Below are 20,294 nucleotides of genomic sequence, written 5' to 3'. Positions count from 1 at the left end.
ATAAAGTCCCATCAATATAAATTTAGATGGCACTCCAGCATCTTCCACATACAGGAGAAACCTAAAAGAGTACTAGGCCTCCCCACCATGCTTTAAAAAATGCGCATGATTGATGTCATTAAATAATGCAGCCAAGATCTTCAAACTCAGCTCACACAAAAAAGTATGCATGATGATTCGTGTATTTGCATAAGAAAAACACAATCAACCGAGTTTCTTATTGTGTTAAGAAAGACTCGTACAGGTCTTTAACCCACAACGCTTAAAAAAATGCATGGGACTTCAATAACTTCACGAGAACCGTACAACATAAAAGAATTTTCCTACTGTGTCGTAGTAAAATGCACAAGTACTTCTGCAGGGTAGTGAGACTACTTTTGACATTTATACCTTTGTGAGAATCAGGAACAAAGAAAATTGTGGTGAGTTTTCTTTTTTTTCTCTCTATTTTTCTTTTATATGGCAGGCACGCACACATGCACGCACAGATATATGTAGAGAGATAAATAAAGGGATTGAAAGAGAGTGAGAGTGAGTGGGAGCAGCGAGAGAAATGGGTAGAGGGAATAAGAGTGACCATTAGAGAGGGATAAAGACACAAGTAGTGATTTTACTTTTTCCTTCCCGCTGTTGAATACATTTCAAGTTCCCTCATTACAAAGAAGTGTTCTTCCTGAGCTTGATAGCAGCTAAGTTAACTCTCTTGTCCTAAGGAATGTTCTTGAACTAAAAAATTTGTTCTACTGTTTGGAGTTGCTAGATAAACTCATCCAGATCTATTTGAACGTCAAAATTCAGTAAATCCACCTTTACTCAAAAATCCTAGCTTCTCCTCAGACATCCCATGCCAAATCACCGAGGAATTAGTTCTTTGTCGCTAAAAATCTATTGTGGAAGGGATTTACTTTCTGTTCTTGATCAAACAAGTCACCATTGTAAGTATGAGTAATCTCACCATATTGTCTCCTCCCAAAGGCGGCAAACCAACATTGCAGTTGAAGAATTTATATTCCTCCTCCATATTAAGTTTATGAATACTTAGTTGAGGGTTTCTCATGGGCAACATGACGTATCATTCTTCCAATGGAAGCGTCGGTGGAAGAAAAAAGTGATTTTATAATAACCAGCTTGTGAAATAGATTAAAAATTTTGACGACTTCTAATGTAGCCCAATTTTCACATCCCTCAGTTTCTAACAGAATCAATTTTATACAATTCTACGCGTCAAATAGATCGATACAATATAAAAGCACTGCATATGAATTATGAGTGGATTAAAAGATATAAAAATCAAAAGATATAAGTTAATTAAATTTATTTAATCCTTAATTAGCCCCTCCCTAATCTCGGTTACCGTAACCAACGGACTAACCAAGCAATATTTTAACCTCAGTTTGCGTCGAATAGGGATTCTTGCTCCGAAGCCTTCAATCCTTCTTCTCCCCTCTCAGTTTCGTTCGCTTGTAGGAGACCTACGACTTTTGCTGCAGTGTGGGGGCGAATAGGGAGGGCGAGCAGCGGCCAAGAAGCTCAAGCTCACGGATTAGGGTCTCTGGAACGAAATTGAAAGGTACAAAACTGGTTTTAGCGCTACTTGAACTTTAATTTCCTTTCCCCTGTTTATAATTTAAGATTTGCCTCAATTTTCGTGCTTTTTTTCTTTTTCGGTAGCCATTGAAGGCGTCAACCTTGTGTGTCAAAAGTGATTTTCAAGTTTTCGTAGGGGTTTAGGCTCAAAATAAGCTAAGGGGAATGGAAGATTGGGAATATACGAAGAAGAGGCAAGAAGTTTTAGCAGCTTCGGAAGGGCGGACTTGTGCTAAGAAGCCTATTTGAGAAGAGAATTTTTTTTTTTTTAGTTAAATCATTTTGAGCGAAGATAACCTGAGTTCCTAAGTCGTTTAAGATTTCAGGTTGGTTACCTAAGGCGACTAGTTCGAGTAAATAAATCTACGTTAATTTAAAAATAATAATTCGATTAAAAGAAATCACTTAAATCTTAAAGTTTAATATTATGTTTTATAGGTTATTAAGATCAACATAAAAGTTATTGCAACATCCAGCTAATCACCAAAGATTAAGAATTCATTGTGGCAACCGAGGTAAGTAATTACATTTTTAAATTTCAGTAATCTTCTTTATTTCAGAATGTATGTTTGACTCATTGTATGCTTTAATTTACTTTGATTCTTCGTATTATTAGATATAAAAAATAGGCATGAAAGATATGCATGTGATGCATGATATGTATGGTAGACATGATATGCAATAAGATAGACAAGAAAAGATATATATGCATGATATAAGAGATATGCATGATATAAGAGAATAAATGAAATAAGAGATATGCATGATATAAAAGATATATATGATATTTAATTTCATAGCAGAATAAGTATGCATGTTAATAAATGCATGAGATATTTCAAAATAATGTATGTTATGAAGAATGAAACAGTTTATATATAATTTTTTTATGTGCATGTTTAGAGGATAAGTTCACCCCCTAATAATACAGGTAGGGAACGCCAGTGTTCCTGCACACGTAAAGATTTTTCTACCGCCCGAGACAATTGTGATAGTTAGATCACTAACCGTTGTGTCAATGAAATTATATCAACCAGGGGTGAGTAGATTAGAGCTGATCTCCTCAGACAAAGAGATTTTTACATTGCTAACTACTGTGACGACAAGATAATATTGGCTAGGAGGCATGTAAGAGTTTTTACACCCTAGACAATTGTAATGTTTACATAGCTAATCCCTGTGCCGACGAGAACCGACAAGGCAATATCGACAAAAAATGTGTTAGGCTTTGTTGATGGTAATCATCACAGAAATAGATGTGTATATAAAGAGTGTCAAGTAAAGATCAAGTAAATGCATATGGTAGAGTATTTTCATTTAGAAAATATAATTGATACATGCATTAACATATATAAGTTTTCTAATAAAAATATGAGACCAGCATAATAGATTTCTTATAGAGATATAAAAAAATCAACATGCATATTGATTTCTTTTCCTTGGGTTACTGTGGTTTAGAAGTTTAATTATTTTTGGGTTATCTTTAAATAATTCAGTATGTTGTTTTAATATTATTTTTAGTTTTTAAATATTTAAACTAGATAAACATAAAAGAAGCAAATGTGTATAAAAGACGATAACAACAAATGGAAAGGTACATAATTCAACTCGTCAACTCTAATTACTTTCATTGGTGACTCTTTTATGTATTTTTTAATATTAAACTGTTAGTATTAGAAATAGTATGACAGAGAATTGATTTTCACTGTCCGATCGTATATTCCCGTCATGGTTAATTCCAAGCCCTGGTTTGGGTCATGACAAAAATAGTAATAGAACAAAGTTTTAGATTAAATAACATGATCTTTATGAAAGAGACATTATGATGATTGCTTAAATTATAAATAATAGAAATTAGAAATTTTGATTAAGTATAATTAAATTATATGGTTGTCATTTCAAAATTATGGATGATCCAGAAAAAGAGGTCAGAGATAAGAATGTTAAATCACTTGTACCATAGACAGTCAAAGTTTGTGCAATCTTATAAGATGGTTGTTAAACTGTTAGTAATAGAAATAGAATAGTGCAGTTTTCACCGTTCGACCGTCTGTTCCTGTCTTGGTTAATTTCAAGCCCAAATCCGAGTCATAACAAAAGTGGTATCAGAACAGAGGTTTAGATGAAATAACATGATTTAAATGAAAGAAATAATAGGATGATTGATTAAATTATAAATAATAGAAATAAAAAATTTTCATTAAGACTAACTAAAATATATGGTTGTTATTTCAAAATTATGGATGATCCGGGAGAAAAGGTTAGAGATAAGAATGTAGAATCACTTGTACCCTAGAATGTCACAGTCAGCGTTTGTGCATTCGCTTATATGATGAATGTGGTGACTCAACTGATTAAGAATTCTCAATCTCAAGCGAGTAGCAGTGGAAAAAAACCAATGGATAAATATTTGAAGCTCTTTCAAGATATGAGACTACCTTTGTTTTCTGAAACAGGAGAGCCAATTGAAGCTGAAAACTGACTATTAAGAGTATAGAAGATTTTAGATGAGTTGTCATGTCATGTCCATCGGAGAGGTGAGTTACCCTTACTACATTTGCATTTGAAGATGAAATTGAAAGATGGTGGCATGGACATATGCAAGAGAAGTTTGGAGGCAGAACCAGTCACTTGGTGCAGTAGGACGAGTTTGTGAGAACCTTCAAAGATTGGTTTGTACCACTATCGGTTAAAAGACAAATGCAAGATAACTTCATTAGGTTGGTGCAACGAGGCCGATCAGTTATGCAACACGAAGCGGAGTTCACTATGCTATCGAGATATGCACAACTCATTCCAAAGGCAGTGGAGAAATGTCGCAGATTCTTTCTAGATTGAAAGACCCAATTAAGCAGCCATTAATGCTATTTGAGATTGAAGACTATTCAGTACTAATGGAGAGAGTTAGGCGGGTGGACATTGATTTCAAAAAGACTTAGAAGCGTAGAGAATTGCACAAGAGAAAGAGTTAGGAAGAAGTGTCGCCAACAGTTCATTCAGAAGGAGATTCTATTGGGATGAAGATAAAGTCCTACACTGGTGGAGTCGTTAGCCAGACTGGCAGCAACACTATACAACCTTGTGTTAAGTGTGGACAACAACATCGTGGAGATTCTTTACTTGGGTTGAAAGTGTGTTACTTATACAGACAACCTAGACATCAGAGGCGATATTGTCCTAATGTTGTAAAGAGATCCACATCAAATGCTCACCCAAGAAGAAATCCAGCTCCAAGGAATTTTCAAGAATGATCTACTTCCAGAAGTGGTCAGCAGAGAATAAAAGGTGTCACCGTGACTCGTAGTGAGGAACCATGTTAGAACATTCGCCCAAGAGTTTATTCCTTAACTCATCACAAACTCGAAGAGCATGTTGTCGTTGGTGTTGATGCATAGTTTGATGGATGAATTGTTTTTCTGGGTGTTATGTTAGATTTATTAAATGTATAGATTATCGCATATTCTTTAGTTATCACTTAACAAGAAAAAGACTTTTGTAATCAATTTATGCTTCATCCTCATAAAATATATACTTGATGTGTAGTTCATGAATTTCAAAGATAATTTTATAAGGGGAGATTGTAATAATCATTTATGTAAAATCGGGTAAAAATTTTGACGACTTAAAATGTACCCCAATTTTCACATTTCAGTTCCCAATCGAATCAATTTTATAAAACTTTACGTGTCAAATCGATCAATTCGATATAAAACAATATATATGAACTATAAACGGATTGGAAAATATTAGAGTTGGATGTTATAAGTTAATTAAATTTATTTAATCCTAAATTAGCCCCTCCCTAATCCCGGTTATCATACTCAACCAGCTTACCACACGCAATATTTCAAACCTCAATTGGTGTCGAATAAGAATCCTTGCTCCGAAGCCTTCGCTCTTTCTTCTCCCCTCTCGGTTTTGCCAGTCTGTAGGAGACCTGCGATCTGACTATAGTGTGGGGCGAGAATTGAGAGGGCGGGCAGCGGCCACGAAGCAGCAGCTCGCGCTTTAGGGTCTTCAGAACAAGATTGAAAGGTATGAAATTGATTTTAGCATTATTTAAGACTTTTATTTTCTTCCTCACGTTTCTGTTTTGAGATTTATCTCAATTTTCTTTTTTTTTTGTTTCGAGTTGTCGTCAAAGGGGTTGATCTTGTGTTGAAAATGTCAAAAGTGGTTTGTGAGTTTCCGTAGTGGTTTTGGCTCAAAATCAGCGAAGGGGAAAGAAATATTGAGAAGATAAAAAAAAGTTAAGGTTTTAGCAGCTTCTGAAGGGTGGAATTGTGCTGAGAAGCCTATTTGAGGTAAGAAAGTTATTTTGTTTAGTTAAATCGCTTTATGAGTTAAAATATCCTGAGTTCCTAAGTCGTTTAAGATTTCAAATTGGTTATCCAAGGAGACTAGTTTGAGGCAGGCGTGTGGAATTTTGTCGTTTGGCGGCTCCACTAATTTCAAGTAAATAATCCTATGTTAATTTAAGAAGAATAAAATGATTAATAGAAATTGTTTAAATCTTAAAGTTTAATATTATGTTTTATAGGTTATTAAGATCATAAAAATTATTGCAATATCCAACTAATTACCAAAGATTAAAAATTTAGTGTGGCAACCGAGGTGAGTAATTACATTTCTAAATTTCAGTAATCTTCTTTATTCAAAATGTAAGTTTGACTCCATGTATGCTCTAGTTTAGTTAGATTATTTATATTATTAGATAGAAAAGATATGCATAAAAGATATGCATGTGATATATGATATGTATGATAAATATAATATAAAAGATTGACATGATAAGAAATATATGCATGATATAAGAGATGCATGAGCTGAGAGATATGCATGATACTTAGTTATACAGTAGAATAAGTATGCATGTTAGTAGATGCATAAAGATTTTTTAGAATAATGTAAATTATAAAGAATAAAATAGTTTATATATGAATACTTGTATGTGCGTGTTCAGAAGAAGAGTTTACCCATTAATGATACAAACAAGGGACAGCTGGGTACCCGTGCGCATAGAGATTTTTCAACTACCACAAACAATTGCGATGGTTAGATCACTCGCCGCTATACCAAAGGGATAACATCGGCCAAGGGCAAGCAGATCAAAGGTTACCTCCCCAAGTATTGTTATGCTTACATTGTTAAATGTTGTTTTAACAGGATAATATCGACCAAAAGACATTAGACAATTGCGATGTTTACATCGCTAACCGCTGTGTCGAAGGGGCAATATCGCCAAAGAGTGTGTTAGGTTTTGTTGATGATGATCCTCACAAAGACAGATTGGTATGTAAAAAATGTAAAGTATAAATAAAGTAAATGCATATAAAAGAGTTGAGTATTTTCATTTAAAAAAGATCATGCATGCAACATATAAGATTTCTTATGAAAATATGAAAGACAGACATATTATAAGATTTCTTGTAGAGATATGAAATACCAGTATGCATATTGATTTTTTCACCTTGGATTAGTTTAAAAGTTTGATTGCTCCTGGCTTATCTTTAGATAACTCATTATGTTACTTTAATGTTATTTTTAGGTTTTAAATATTTGAATAAGATGAACAGAAGAAAAGAAAATGTGTATTGAAAAGAACAACAAATGGAAAGGTATAAGTTTCTACTAGTTAATTTTAATTCTTTTTTTAGTGGCACTTTCATGTAAATATTAAACTATTAGTGAGAAAAAAAGAATAGCAGAGAATTGATTTTCACCGCCCCACCGTATGTTCCCGTCTTAGTTAATTTCAAGCCCTAAGTCGGATTGTGAAAGATTTAGAGTTAAGGTTAGGGTTGAATGAGTAATTTATAATCAAAGGTTGGCCAAATGCTTAAGGATTTATGATACGTGTCAAGGCGGCTCTTTGGTAGAGGTAGGAAAATCAGCTTTTGAAAATTTAAAATTGCACTAGAAATGGTTAGAGTATGGTGGAGATTTTTTTTTATTTGGGAGCAAAGAAAACAAATCTCTAAACTTTTAATGTTTGGCTAGCTCTGATATCAGATGACACTGTTCTAGGAGCTTCATAAAGGTGTTCATACGGGATTTAGCGGGGAAGGGTTATGGAATAATACGAGGATAGAGATAGCCATTAGTGTTTGAAAGTAGATAGGTGGCAAAATCTTTAGCAGATTTGAGTAGTTCGGCTACTATTCAAACTGAAAACAGTGGGTTGACGATGAGACAGCAAGGGGGATCCACCACCTATTCCTGAGCAAGATACAGACACGCTGCATGCAAAAGAAAGAGGATACATCATTCCTTAGAGCATAAATTTGAGATTAAATTATCCACAGTATATAAAATCTAAGCTAGCCGCCTTAAAACAACAAATACAAATATATAAGCTCCCCAATAGAAAAAACTTAATTAGAAATAGAGAAAGAAGAAAGAAATCAAAAAGAAAAAAAAATCAAGCAAAAATCAATAACGGGTCGGAACCGCGTGTATGGCCCTCCTACAATCACGGAATTCTTTGATTCCACGGTATCGCGAAAATACCGCTACCGGGAAAGTGGGAGGCCCAATGCCATTGCTCTACAGGACACTGCCACGTCAGTAATTGTTCTAAGCAGTCCCTCATCTCACCAAATCTAAACAAATTTGGTCTTACCATCAAATTTGTCATTTCTTTGAATGAAAATTGATGTAGGAAAGCTTTCCAAATTGGCTCAAATTAAGTTAAGAAAATGAATTGTGAACTAGAAAAAGTCTAAAACCTAAAATGAACATACTTAAAAAGTCTAGGGTCCATTTTGGTTAATTACTTGAAAGCAAATAGTTAATTCACCCACCTAGCACACAAGATCTGCAATTTCAATGAGCGTAGCCACCAATCCTATCTCCATTACACTAAATTGACAAGGAAAAAGTGTAACTAATTCTGTCAATTTAATCCATGTTTCATAGAAAGATTCAAAATAAAATCAAAAAAAGCACCTGTACTTCGATGACCTTGGATCTTGATCAAGGTGGTATTGTAAATAAGACAAATCTTCTACATCTGTATAGAACTCAAGATTATATGCTGTACCAAAAAAGGACAAACGTATTAACCTACCAAGGTTAGTTCATCGAAACAAAAAGATGAAACCTACAGCAATGAATGAACAGAAGGCAAGGAATTCATACCTAACTTCCCATAACTCTCAATGAGATCAATTTTGGACAATACATTAATATGAGGGAGTTCCAAGTGTAACATGGTTGTTAAGGAGAGAACTAAAGCGCTTACATATTTTCCAGGATCACAGCATAAATGGGCATCAACTAAATGAATAGCCGTCAACTGCACAACAAAAAAAAGGATTTACATATATGCCACTAAATTCCAATGTATTTACATATCTAACACCTAAAGATCAATTTTTACGTACATGCCACCTTACGTATGCATGAAAAGGTGTTTCACTTTTTTAAGTTAAAATAATGGTATATTTGATATGATATGGAAGATTTGGGTGGTATAAATGTAAAAAAGCAAAGTTTAGGTGTTAGATATATAAATACATGAAATTGGGTGGCGTGTATGTAAATGCCCCAAAAAAAAATGCATTTTCAAAATAAAGCAAATAGTAAAAATAGAAACTAGGCCCTGCCATTGCTGAGACCATATCGTACACAGCCTCAATCAAATATGACAAACTGATTACAATACCCTGAGATCCAATTGCTTAATAAGCTTCCAAATAACATTTTTTGCATTCGAATGAAGAAAGAACAGCTCAACTTGGCCAGGAAAATCAAATAGAAAATAGTGATCTGCAATTTACAATTGTTCTTGTTAAAAAACAAGGAAAATAGAGAAAAGCATCTAGCTAAACTTTAAAAAAAATGCTTCCATGTATACTGTAGGAATTCAGCAGAATAATTGTATTGATATCAAAAGGGATATAAAAACAGGATAAAAGAGTTATAAAATAGGAAAGACACAACATACAAATCTCTAGGATTAGATTTATTCCTAGTAACTACCTAGAGATAAAAAAAAAAGTTATAGATCATGAAATATATAAACTAGGAAACATCCATAAATGAAAGAAATAAATACTAATAACTTCTAACACTCCCCCTCAAGTTGAAGCATAGATGTTAATCATGTTCAACTTGGATTTGAAGTAGTCAAACAACGGGCGAGGAAGACTATCTGTGAGAATATCAGCCAATTGGCTAGTAGATGGAATAAACGGAACACGGATCTCCCCGGAAACAAGTTTCTCCTTGATAAAGTGACGATCAATCTCCACATGCATGGTATGATCATGTTCGACCGAATTATGAGCAATGTCAATGGCAGCTTTATTATCACAAAAAAACTACAGAGGAGCGGTGACTTGACATATGTAACTCAGTAAACAAAATGCGCAACCAGAGGGACCCCCAAAGACACAGAAATTCGACTTCAATACTACTACGGGCAACCACTGACTGTTTTTTACTTTTCCAAATGGCAAGATTCCCCCATATGAATGAGCAATAACCTATGATAAATCGTCTATCATGGGCGTATTCAGCCCAATCAGCATCCGTATAAACAACAACAGTGGGAATTGTGATGAGTGAACAACAAACATGAGTCTAATGTTCCTTTTAAGTAGTGGAGGATTCGATTAAACGTAGTGAGATAGTGCTCATAGGGGTTATTGATAAACTGACTTACGACACCCAAGGTGTGACAAATGTTCGGGCGAGTATGAGCGAGGTAGATAAGCTTACCCACGAGGTGTTGGAAGAAGGTTTTGTTTACTGAAACGGCATTGAGAACATCCAATAATTTCTCATTTGGGTCAATTGGTACAACAATCAGTTTGCAAAGAAGAAGGTTGGTCACCCATAGCCCACTACCACCTATGTGAACTTGTCAAATCAGGCCCGTTGGAATTGCTTCAATCTATAGTGGGATTTTTGCAATCAACACACTTGTCCGCGAGAAGAAAGTGAATCAAATCCCGGGGAAAGACATATAAATCTCCTAAGTGAGATCGCTATTAAGGAAAGCACTCTTGACGTCCAATTATAGTACAGGTCAATCCAAATTCACGACTAGTGAAAAAAGGATCCGAACGGTATTGAGTTTGGCAATTAGAGCAAATGTCTCTTTATAGTCAACTTCATAAGTTTAAAAATATCTTTTGACAACTTACTGTGTCGTGTTGCGTTCAAAGGAACCATCGAAGTTAAACTTGGTGTTGAAGATCCACCGACACCCCACCGCTTTCTTCCCCCAAGGAAGATCGACCACATCCCAAGTATGGTTGCGCAGAAGAGCATTTATCTCATCCATTGCAGCAACCTTCTAGAACTGGTCAGCCAAAGCCGCTTCTATAGTAGATGGGAGAGTACGATCCTTCACAGAAGTAGCAAATGCTTTTTAGTTTGGAGAAAGGTTGTGAAACGAGACATTTCGCCATGAAATACAAAGTTTCTGACGGTATATGTTTACATACCTCAATAAAGAAATTGACATCTTCACTCGGATCAAAAGTGACCCTCATAGAAGGAGAAGACATCTTTTCAAGAATGTCGGCCGGAGCAGATTCCAAGACCTGAAGCAGAGCAGCGGGCTCGACGATAGAGGCAATGAGACAAATTTCAACAGAGGGTTTTGAATGAGGGGTATAGACCCGGATAGAGGGTGGTGGTGATGTTGGTTTGACTGGTGGCTAATCCTTCGTGATTTTACGAGGAATGTCCAACAGAGTCGGAAGAGGGATAGTATCCAAAAGATCAAGCTCCCCCTCACTTGAGGTAGTGTTAAGGAAGAAGGGAACGTTCTTAAAAAAAAGGAAATGTTGGCACTGACATAGATTTTATTAGTGGTAGGATCCAGACACCGATAGCCTTTTTGAGTGGCAAAATAGCCAAGGAATATAATATGATTGAGCGGGAATCAAGCTTACTACGAGTTGGGTTTGTGTTCAGAACAAAGGTCATGCACTCAAATAATTTGGGCTCTAAAGCGGATAAGTACTAGTTGGTATGAAAACTGACATCAGGATGAATAACGAGGTCCGAAAATTGTGGATTTTCTGGAAACTCTATTGATGAGATAGTTGGTTGTGAGGATGGCATCATTCCAAAATCGTATAAGGACATTGCTTTGACGCATAATTGAACGAGCAACTTCAAGAAGATGCCTATTTTTCTGTTCAGCTATCTCATTTTGTTGAAGGGTATCCGTACATGAACTATAATGGAGGAGATACTAAGAATTCGCACAAAATAAAGTTAAAGTATTCACAGTCATTGTCCATTCAAAGGAATTGAATATTTATTTTGAATTGGATCAAAATGAAGTAATTTTTTTTTTAAATGGCGACCACAACTTCAGATTTATCTTTTAAAATATAGACTCAAGACATCCAAATGTGGTCATCAATTAGAGTAAGAAACCATCTTTTATTGATATAGCTCGCAATTCGACAGGGTCCCATAAATTACTATTAATAAGTGAAAAGGAGGAAGTGCACAAATGAGATGGATATGACACACGTTGAAGTTTAGCTAATTGACAAATTTCACGTTTAAAAGAAGATGGATATTTATCAGTAAACACCAAGGGATGCAAATATTTTAAATAACAAAAACTGGGATGACCTAAACGACAATATAAAAACATAATAGGATATGCAGTAGAAAGAGAAAAACTACAACTACGAGACTGACTCTTGGTGTCATCAATGTCATTTACTTGAAAAAAATAGAGTCTGACTACCTACTTAGTAGTTCCAATCATCCTCCTCAAATGACAATCCTTAAAAACACAAAAATCAAGAAAAAAAGAAAAAATAAGCAACGCAATCAAGATCACATGTTAATTTACTTACCGATAAGAGGTTGCACTTAAGTAAATGAACGTGTAACGTATTCCAAAGTCAGCCCGACTGCAAGTACAATCGATCCTTTACTCACAATGGAATTACAGGAGTCATCAACAATTTTAATAATATATCGCTCAGAGCAAAGATAATACGCCGAGAAGAAATAAGAACTCTCGGTCATATGATCTATGGCACCTAAATCAATAATACATGGGCTAGAAGAATTAAAAAAAGAGTGTCATAGAGATGTTACCTTGGCGAACATTAGAGCTTGATGGGTCGGAGAAGGGTTGACTAGGCCCAAGTAACTTAATCAAATGTTCCATCTGACTCTTGATGAAGTCTGTTGATTCGAGGATGTTCCGAGTAGAGGTCGGCTGAAATTGCAAAATCTGAGTTCGTAGCGAGACCTTTAGCGCAAGATTTGGTCGACCACTTATTTGGTGGTTTCACATAGAGCTTCCAACACTTATCACGGGTATGGTAGGGATTGTAACCAAAATCACATGTGGAATGAGTGGCTAACGACGGCGTGGCGAGATGTGGAGTCCCGTTGGAGAACAAGGCTGAAGGCTGAGCTGAAGGAGTGGAGTTGCTGAGCATGACAAGTCTCCGACTTTCTTCGCAACGAATCTCAGTGAATGTTGTCTGGTTCAAGGAAGGGGATCACGGTCAAGTATACGACCACGAACTTCTTCTAGATCCTTGTTAAGGCCTGTCAGGAATTCAAACACAATCCTTTTCCAAATTTTTTATAAGAGGGAAAGATCTACAGAAGAGTCTCGAGTGTTGTGTAGAATTACCTACCCTAAACCCTAAATTTAAGATCACATTCCATCAACAAGACAACCAATTCGATGAAATATGAGTCATCGTCTTTGATCCTTGTTTCGCCTTGCGTGTCTTCATAAAAACTTCATAAAATTGCCTAGAATTACCTACGCCTGAGTAGTTGTCGTGAATGGCAGTCCAGTGGGCACATGCAGACAGAAGAAACAGGTACGAATGGCCAATCGAGATCTCCATGGAATTAATCAGTCATAACATAATTATGGAGTTCTCCACTTCCTATGATGCACATGTTGGGTCAATCTTCAGAGGTTCACAACTCGTACCTGTGAGATGGCCTAATTTACCTCGACCTTTGACGAACAACAAAAAAGCTTGAGACTATTAGAGAAAATTAGAGTCGTTGAGTTTGTTGGGGGTAATAAGGAAATTCATGAGTTTTCATCTCCTCAGGTCTACGGAGGGATTGAGGTAAGTGACAATCCTCCAGTGGACTCAAGGACGGCGTCAGATGAAAGCTCAGTGGTGGAGGAATTTGTCATAGTTCTGACGGAGCCAAATGTGAGGTTTGGGTGTCGAGAAATAGGAGACGATCCCTTACTTAGTTGTCAACACAAGGGGCCTATAAGGCATGATTCCAGCCGACAAGAGGGAGATCCGGCAATTCTAGAAGGCGCTTCGATCGGCGGAAGGGGGGTCCAATAGCAGGATAACCTACAGGTGGAGATTTCAACAAACGGGAGTAAAAACCCAGTGAGGGGAAGGCATGCAGGAAAGTGATTCTGCTACTGAAAATCTTTCTACTAGCCCTGGAAGGGACGACAACTGGTGGAAGGTAGGCCCGGCAGCAAGAAAGGCTAGCAGGGAGAGTTCCAGTGATTAGGGTAAGGTTTCGATGGCTAGGGTAAGATCCTAGTGGCTCTAATACCGTGTAGGAATGCAACATAAAAATTTTATTGATATCAAAAGGGATATAAATACAAGATATAAGAGCTATAAAATAGGAAAGACATAACCATACAAATCTCTAGGATTAAGTTCATTCCTAATAACTACCTAGAGATAAAAAGAATGTCATAAACAAAGAAATACATAAACTAAGAAATATATAGAAAGGAAAGAAATAAATACTAATAACTCTAACACTCCTCCAATTGAAGCATAGATGTTAATCATGTTCAGCTTGGATTTAAAGTCGTCAAACAATGGAGTGAGGTAGAATCTTTGTGAAAATATCAACTAGTTGGCCCATAGATGGAAGAAACGAAACACAAATCTCCCCATGCTCGGTACGATCATGTTGGACAGAATTATGAGCAATGTTGATGGCGGCCTTATTGTCACAAAACAACTGTAGAGGAGCAGTGAACGACATACGTAACTCAGTGAGCATAATGTGTAACCAGAGGGCTTCACACACCCTAAAAGCCATAGAGCGAAATTCAGCTTCAGCACTATTACGAGCAACCATGGACTATTTTTTTATTTTTTTAAGTGACAATATTCCCCATACATGAAGAAGCAATGACCTAAGGTAGATCATATATCATGGACGGACCCGGCCCAATTAGCATCTATATAAATTGCAACAAAGCGGAAATTGTGATGAGTGAACAGAAACATGAGTCTGATGTTCCTTTTTAAGTAGTGGAGGATTTGATGAACTACGGTGAGATGGTGGCCGTAGGAATCATGCATAAACTGACTGATGATACCCACAGCGTGACAAATGTCTGGGTGGATGAGCTTACCAACGAGGTGTTGGTAGTAAGTATTGTTTATGGGAACAGCATTGGGAACATCCAATAATTTCTCATTTAGGTCCATTCGGACAGCAACCGGTTTGCAAAGAATAAATTTGGTCTCAGTCAATACGGATTGCTAAGTTGTCCTCTAAAATCACTAACACGCTTCCTCAAAGTTGTGGGGTGGATATTCATGAAGCCTCTACTTGGAGGTGATTCTGAAATGTGGAGCTTGATAGTTCTTTGATTTGAATGTCAGCCAACTGCTTGAGTGATTGGACATATAAGATCTAAATGTGTCCACTTTCTAAATTATCTTCGACATAGTGTCGATTAATTTCTATGAATTTTGTTAAGCCATATTAGATTGGATGGTTAACGATGTTGATAGCCCATTTATTGTTATTGCATAACTTCATAGTATCTTATCATTTTATTCTCAAGTCATCTAGAATAATTTTGATCAATAATTATTCGCATTCTTTTGGCTATCACCAATAATTCATCTTTAGCACTAGATATGACAACTAATAATTGCTTCTTGTTCTCCATGTAATTAATTTCTCCTCTAAAAAAGAGCAATCACCAGTACTAAACCTTCTATATGTAAATGATCCTACCCAATCAACAAATGTGTAGGCTTCTAAGCTAAGCCTTCTATTTCTTTTGAATAAGATTTTTTATCCCATAGCTGCTTTGAGATATTGAAGAATATTATATGTTGCACGTAGATACTTCTCTTTAAGAACATGCTTAAAATAACTTGTAAAGCTTACAGCATGAGCTGTTGCTTTTATAAGAGAAAGAAGGATAAACCTCACCAATCAATATATGATATCTCCATTCGTCGATTGTTGGGTTACCGCCTCCCTCTCATAAGTAATCAACTAAAACTTTTAAGGGCTTGCATCCCATAATATCTATTTCATATAGTATATCTAAGATGTATTTTTGTTGAGAGATAAATATCTCAGCATTTGAGTGGGCCACTTCAAGTTTAACGAAATATTTGAGTCTTCTCGGATCTTCTACTTCATTATTTTTAGATATTTGATTTTTACTTTTCTTATTTCTTTAAGTCCGTTAATTTTGAAATCATATTTAAATGCACCATAAGAATAGTAGATTTTCCTTTGTTGGGTTTTTTTATGAATATGAAACTCTCTAAAAATTTGCTTAAAGTTCATCATTTCCATGATTTAAAAGAAGTTCATAAGTCATGATCTTGGGGATTGTTTAAACCTACATAATATATTCTTTAACCTATGCATATATTTAGTATCAAAACCTTGATTAAAATCTGGTGGGGTTTCCACATAAGCTTCTTCTTCTAGGTATCCATATATATATCCAGCTATTATAAGGAACAGCTGAAGTTGATTGCCAAGGAAAGTATATGAATGATGTTTAACTTCGTAGCTTGTGAAAAATTCTCCATAATCAACACTAATAGGTCACAGCCGCATTTTTTTTACAATGCCTTCTCGGTTACATCAAATTAATTTATTTCCTTTTGGAAATTCCATCATTCTGAAGTTTAATTTTAAGGCTTGATTCTTCAACTTTTTTCTCATTCTTTATTCGTAAGTGCCATTTGGATAGTTCTTAGATCTTAATATTTTTTTATCTTAATGAGCAAGGTTAGTGAGAGGAAAAAAATATTGGAAAGCGACATAAACTTGGCCATTGGTTTGTCGTTTGGGTTTCTTTTCCTAATGCAATAGAGAGATTGCTATAATGATGTACTAAAATTTTAGGAATTTCAGAGGTAGAGGTCGTATGTTCGCAACATAATAATCGACCCTGCCAGGATTAGGATGGTTGAGCTTGCTTTGGTTTAACATTAGACTCTTGTTTCTTTCTTCTTCTTTTTTTAAGCATAAAATCATAACTAGAAATTGTTGAGTACAACAAGAGCAATTACTGAGAAATTGCTAAAGAAAATAGAGAAATACAAAACATGATAATCAAGGTAAAATATCAATAGATAATGGATGCTACAAAGAAAAATGAGTTTAGACTGTCTTACTTAAATCCTAGTATTAGATTTTCTTTTAATTTCTACGATGCCTAATAAATACAATTTGAAACCTCCAGTCAACCAGAGTATTTGATGCTTTAAATACTCAAATCTGAATCATAAAGTTGATTAAAACCATGATCATGACTAAATTTATAATTTGGAATAACCTGAAATGTTCCCCAATAATAAGAGAATCAAACTTAGAACTAATATCACCCATAAGACAAACAAGGGCATACATTATTGTCTGCTCCAATCAAAAATGGTTCCAAATTCTTTCAGCAGGCCTCTTGCACCTTCTCGATTTTCTCAACTCCATATAAGCATTAAAACAATATGAAAGTTTATTCTTGAAAATTCCATAAAAAGAACAATATGATGGGATATTTTCAAATTCAACCATATGTCAATAACCAGAAGGCAAGATGCCAATCCACATTTCCTTCCAAAATGAACAGTAAAATTCAATTCCAAAAACTCTGATAACATAATATCTAAAAAGGTGGGCAGTAGTAGCATTCCCTTGCAAATGTTACCAAATATAGAACCAAACAAGTATAAAATAGATTGACTGAAGCATTATAAATGAAGTCACTGGAATGCAATCCAAACATGAGGGAGAGCTTGCCTCTAAGAAAAACCTATTGATGATATAGAGTCGTGAAACTAGAAAAATAAGTAGCCCCCACCTAGTAGCCCCCACCCAGCACGCGCGCATAAAAAAGAAGAGGGAAGAGGGGGGAAAATATTCACCAAAGCAAAGAGGCATCAAAGAGAGAGGAAGCAATGGGAATTAACCAAGGCCCAAGGTGCAGTCAAAGTTAAGGATGTGTCAGATTAGAAAAAATTAGGAGGGTGAGCCTACAAAGGATAAGAAACAAAGGAAAGAAAAAAATTATCTAAAGGGGGGAAATTTGATTTGTAACAAAACAAGGGCATGACAGCCCTATCTGAACAAAACAACAATCTATGAAAACGGGATTAACAGCACCTACTAGAAAAAGCTAATCACATTCCGTAAGCCAAGCGTGAGCCCCTAGAGCATACAACAATAGATTGTCAGAGAAAACCTCAAAATGAAGCTATAGAAGGGGCGGGAGATAAACTTCTAGAGGGATGCAAGGCCGAGTGTGAGCATGCAGGGTGTGCGAGCCGAGCAAAATTGTGATAGGGCGGTGCAAGAATGAAGTGAGAACCTTTCCTTTCTTTCATTATGAGTATGTGTTGGAATTTATGTCAGAGGAGGTTATTTCTATTTGTAGAAAAAGTCTGAGGATCACTTGAGACTTTGCGTATCAATTTGGAAGCTATGAGATTAAGTTTTAGAAGTATCAAAACTGAATTCATTCCAAGGCTTCCCTTGAAAACAATTTTCGTCATAAAATTCTTGATTTTCAACAAAGGTTACAGCCTGGGAAATGAAAATTTTGAAATTCAAATGGTAACACTTGAGCCAATTTTTAGTTAAAGAGTGTCCTAGGAAGATGTATTTCACAGCTCTTAGATCAATTATAGTGTTTTGATAGTGTTGAAGGACATGTGCAATACCCTTAAAGATTTTAAGAAAAACCAATGTGTAATAAATGATTTTTAAAAAAATAATAATAATAACAAGAGGAACCACTTACTATCGATTCAAGTGAAAAAACTTATGTTCAGTTCCACCTATTAAACATAGAAGAAGAAATGGAACGAGAGTACGAGGGAAGATTGAGAGAAAGAAAGCAATGGAAAGAGAAAGTGAGGGAGAATGAGAGTGAGCAAGCGAGACAGAGAGGGTGAACGAAAGGGCAAGAATCAAAGTGATCATGTAAGCTGAGAAAGAAAGTGCAGTCGAGAGTGTGATGAAAGGGACAAGATGGAGACATCGATTCAAAAATTAGGAGCAATAAGGTTGATGGAGGAGCTTAAAAAAATTACCCTTGGATAATTAGGCGGTATTAATGATCAAGGTTTTTAAAATCGGATCAGATGTTGAACCGGACGACTCAGATATTCAAGGTTCAATGGCTCAAGACAGGTTGAATGGAGGATTAAACCGGATGCTGTAATAAATATTTAAATTACTTTAATTTAATTTAAATGATATATTACTAATTCAATATACAACATTTTAATTTAGAATTTTTAAATTTTAAATATATTGAATGGTTTTAAATTAAAGTTTTGAGAAAATATAGTTTAATCATTTTCTCAATTTTTAATCTAAATATTTATATCCAACCATGGGATAAAAATCAAAATGCCAAAATTAAATATTATTAAAAATCAGTTGGTTCTCTCAAACCCGGTCCAGTTCAATCACTAGTTTTTGCTGATTCCTACCGGTCATTTACATAAGCGGTTATGGTCTTGACCAAAAAGATCAAAGGATCAGCTCATGGTTGAACCGGTTGGACAAGCCGATGTAGTCTTATTTTTAAAAAATTGCTAGTGCTGCCGTCACTAAATCCTTTTTTTTTCAACTTATAGGGAGTTGATGTAAAGTTAATGGTTCTCGTATGAATAGCAATTTAGTCATTCATTGAGTCAGTTGATGCAACGTTTCATTTACCGTCGCAGTGTTTCATTTGCAAGCAATTCATGGTTGAACCAGTTGATGCAACGTTTCAATTTTACCATCACATTAGTAAAAAAGAAGTTGAGGCTTTAAAGAAAACCAAGGGTGGAAAGTTTGTAGGACCTGATGATATCCCAATTGAAGTGTGGAAATATTTAGGAGATTTGGGTGTTTCTTGGCTTACTAAACTCTTTAATATTATTTTAAAAACTAAAAAGATGCCTGAGGAGTGAAGGAAGAGTATTTTGGTCCCCATTTTTAAGAATAAAGGAGATGCACAAGAGTGTGCAAATTATAGAGGAATTAAGTTGATGTGACATACTTTAAAATTATGGGAGAGGATAAATGAACATAGGTTATGACGCATTACAAAGATTTTTCATAATCAATTTGGATTTATGTCGGGCAGGCCTATCATGGAAGTTATACATTTATTGAGAGGTTTTGATGGAGAAGTTCAGAGATAATAAGGAGAATCTACATTTGATTTTTATTGATTTAAAAAAAACTTACGATAAGGTTCCAAGAAATATCCTTTGGAGAGTTCTTGAGAAGAAAGGTGTTGATATGACTTATATTCAAGTCATTAAAGATATGTATACTAGAGCTGTTACTTGTGTTCAAACTGAAGGAGGATTGACAAAATATTTTCCTATTTCAGTTGGATTACATTAGGGATCGACTTTAAGCCCATATATTTTTGCTTTAGTTATGGATGGTCTTACTGGACATCTACAGGAGGATGTATCTTGGTGTATGTT

At 35.4% G+C, this 20,294-nt stretch overlaps 1 protein-coding gene across 1 annotated transcript in view; it reads right to left on the bottom strand.

The window, feature by feature from the left end:
• Nucleotides 1–20,294, bottom strand: part of LOC110029883 (GPN-loop GTPase 2) — a 64,447-nt gene that overhangs the window by 22,485 nt on the left and 21,668 nt on the right. The window contains exons 5-7 of the mRNA XM_020732369.1: nucleotides 9,254–9,357; nucleotides 8,728–8,884; nucleotides 8,536–8,623 (exon numbers count right to left, since the gene is read on the bottom strand). Of these exons, the coding sequence (XP_020588028.1) occupies nucleotides 8,536–8,623; nucleotides 8,728–8,884; nucleotides 9,254–9,357 (349 nt within the window). The remainder of the gene's footprint in view (nucleotides 1–8,535; nucleotides 8,624–8,727; nucleotides 8,885–9,253; nucleotides 9,358–20,294) is intronic.

This window comes from Phalaenopsis equestris, unplaced genomic scaffold (genome assembly GCF_001263595.1).
Source record: "Phalaenopsis equestris unplaced genomic scaffold, ASM126359v1 Scaffold000609, whole genome shotgun sequence".
NCBI lineage: Eukaryota > Viridiplantae > Streptophyta > Magnoliopsida > Asparagales > Orchidaceae > Phalaenopsis > Phalaenopsis equestris.
Note: the sequence above shows the minus strand (reverse complement) of the source record. Positions and strands in the feature narration are given on the sequence as shown.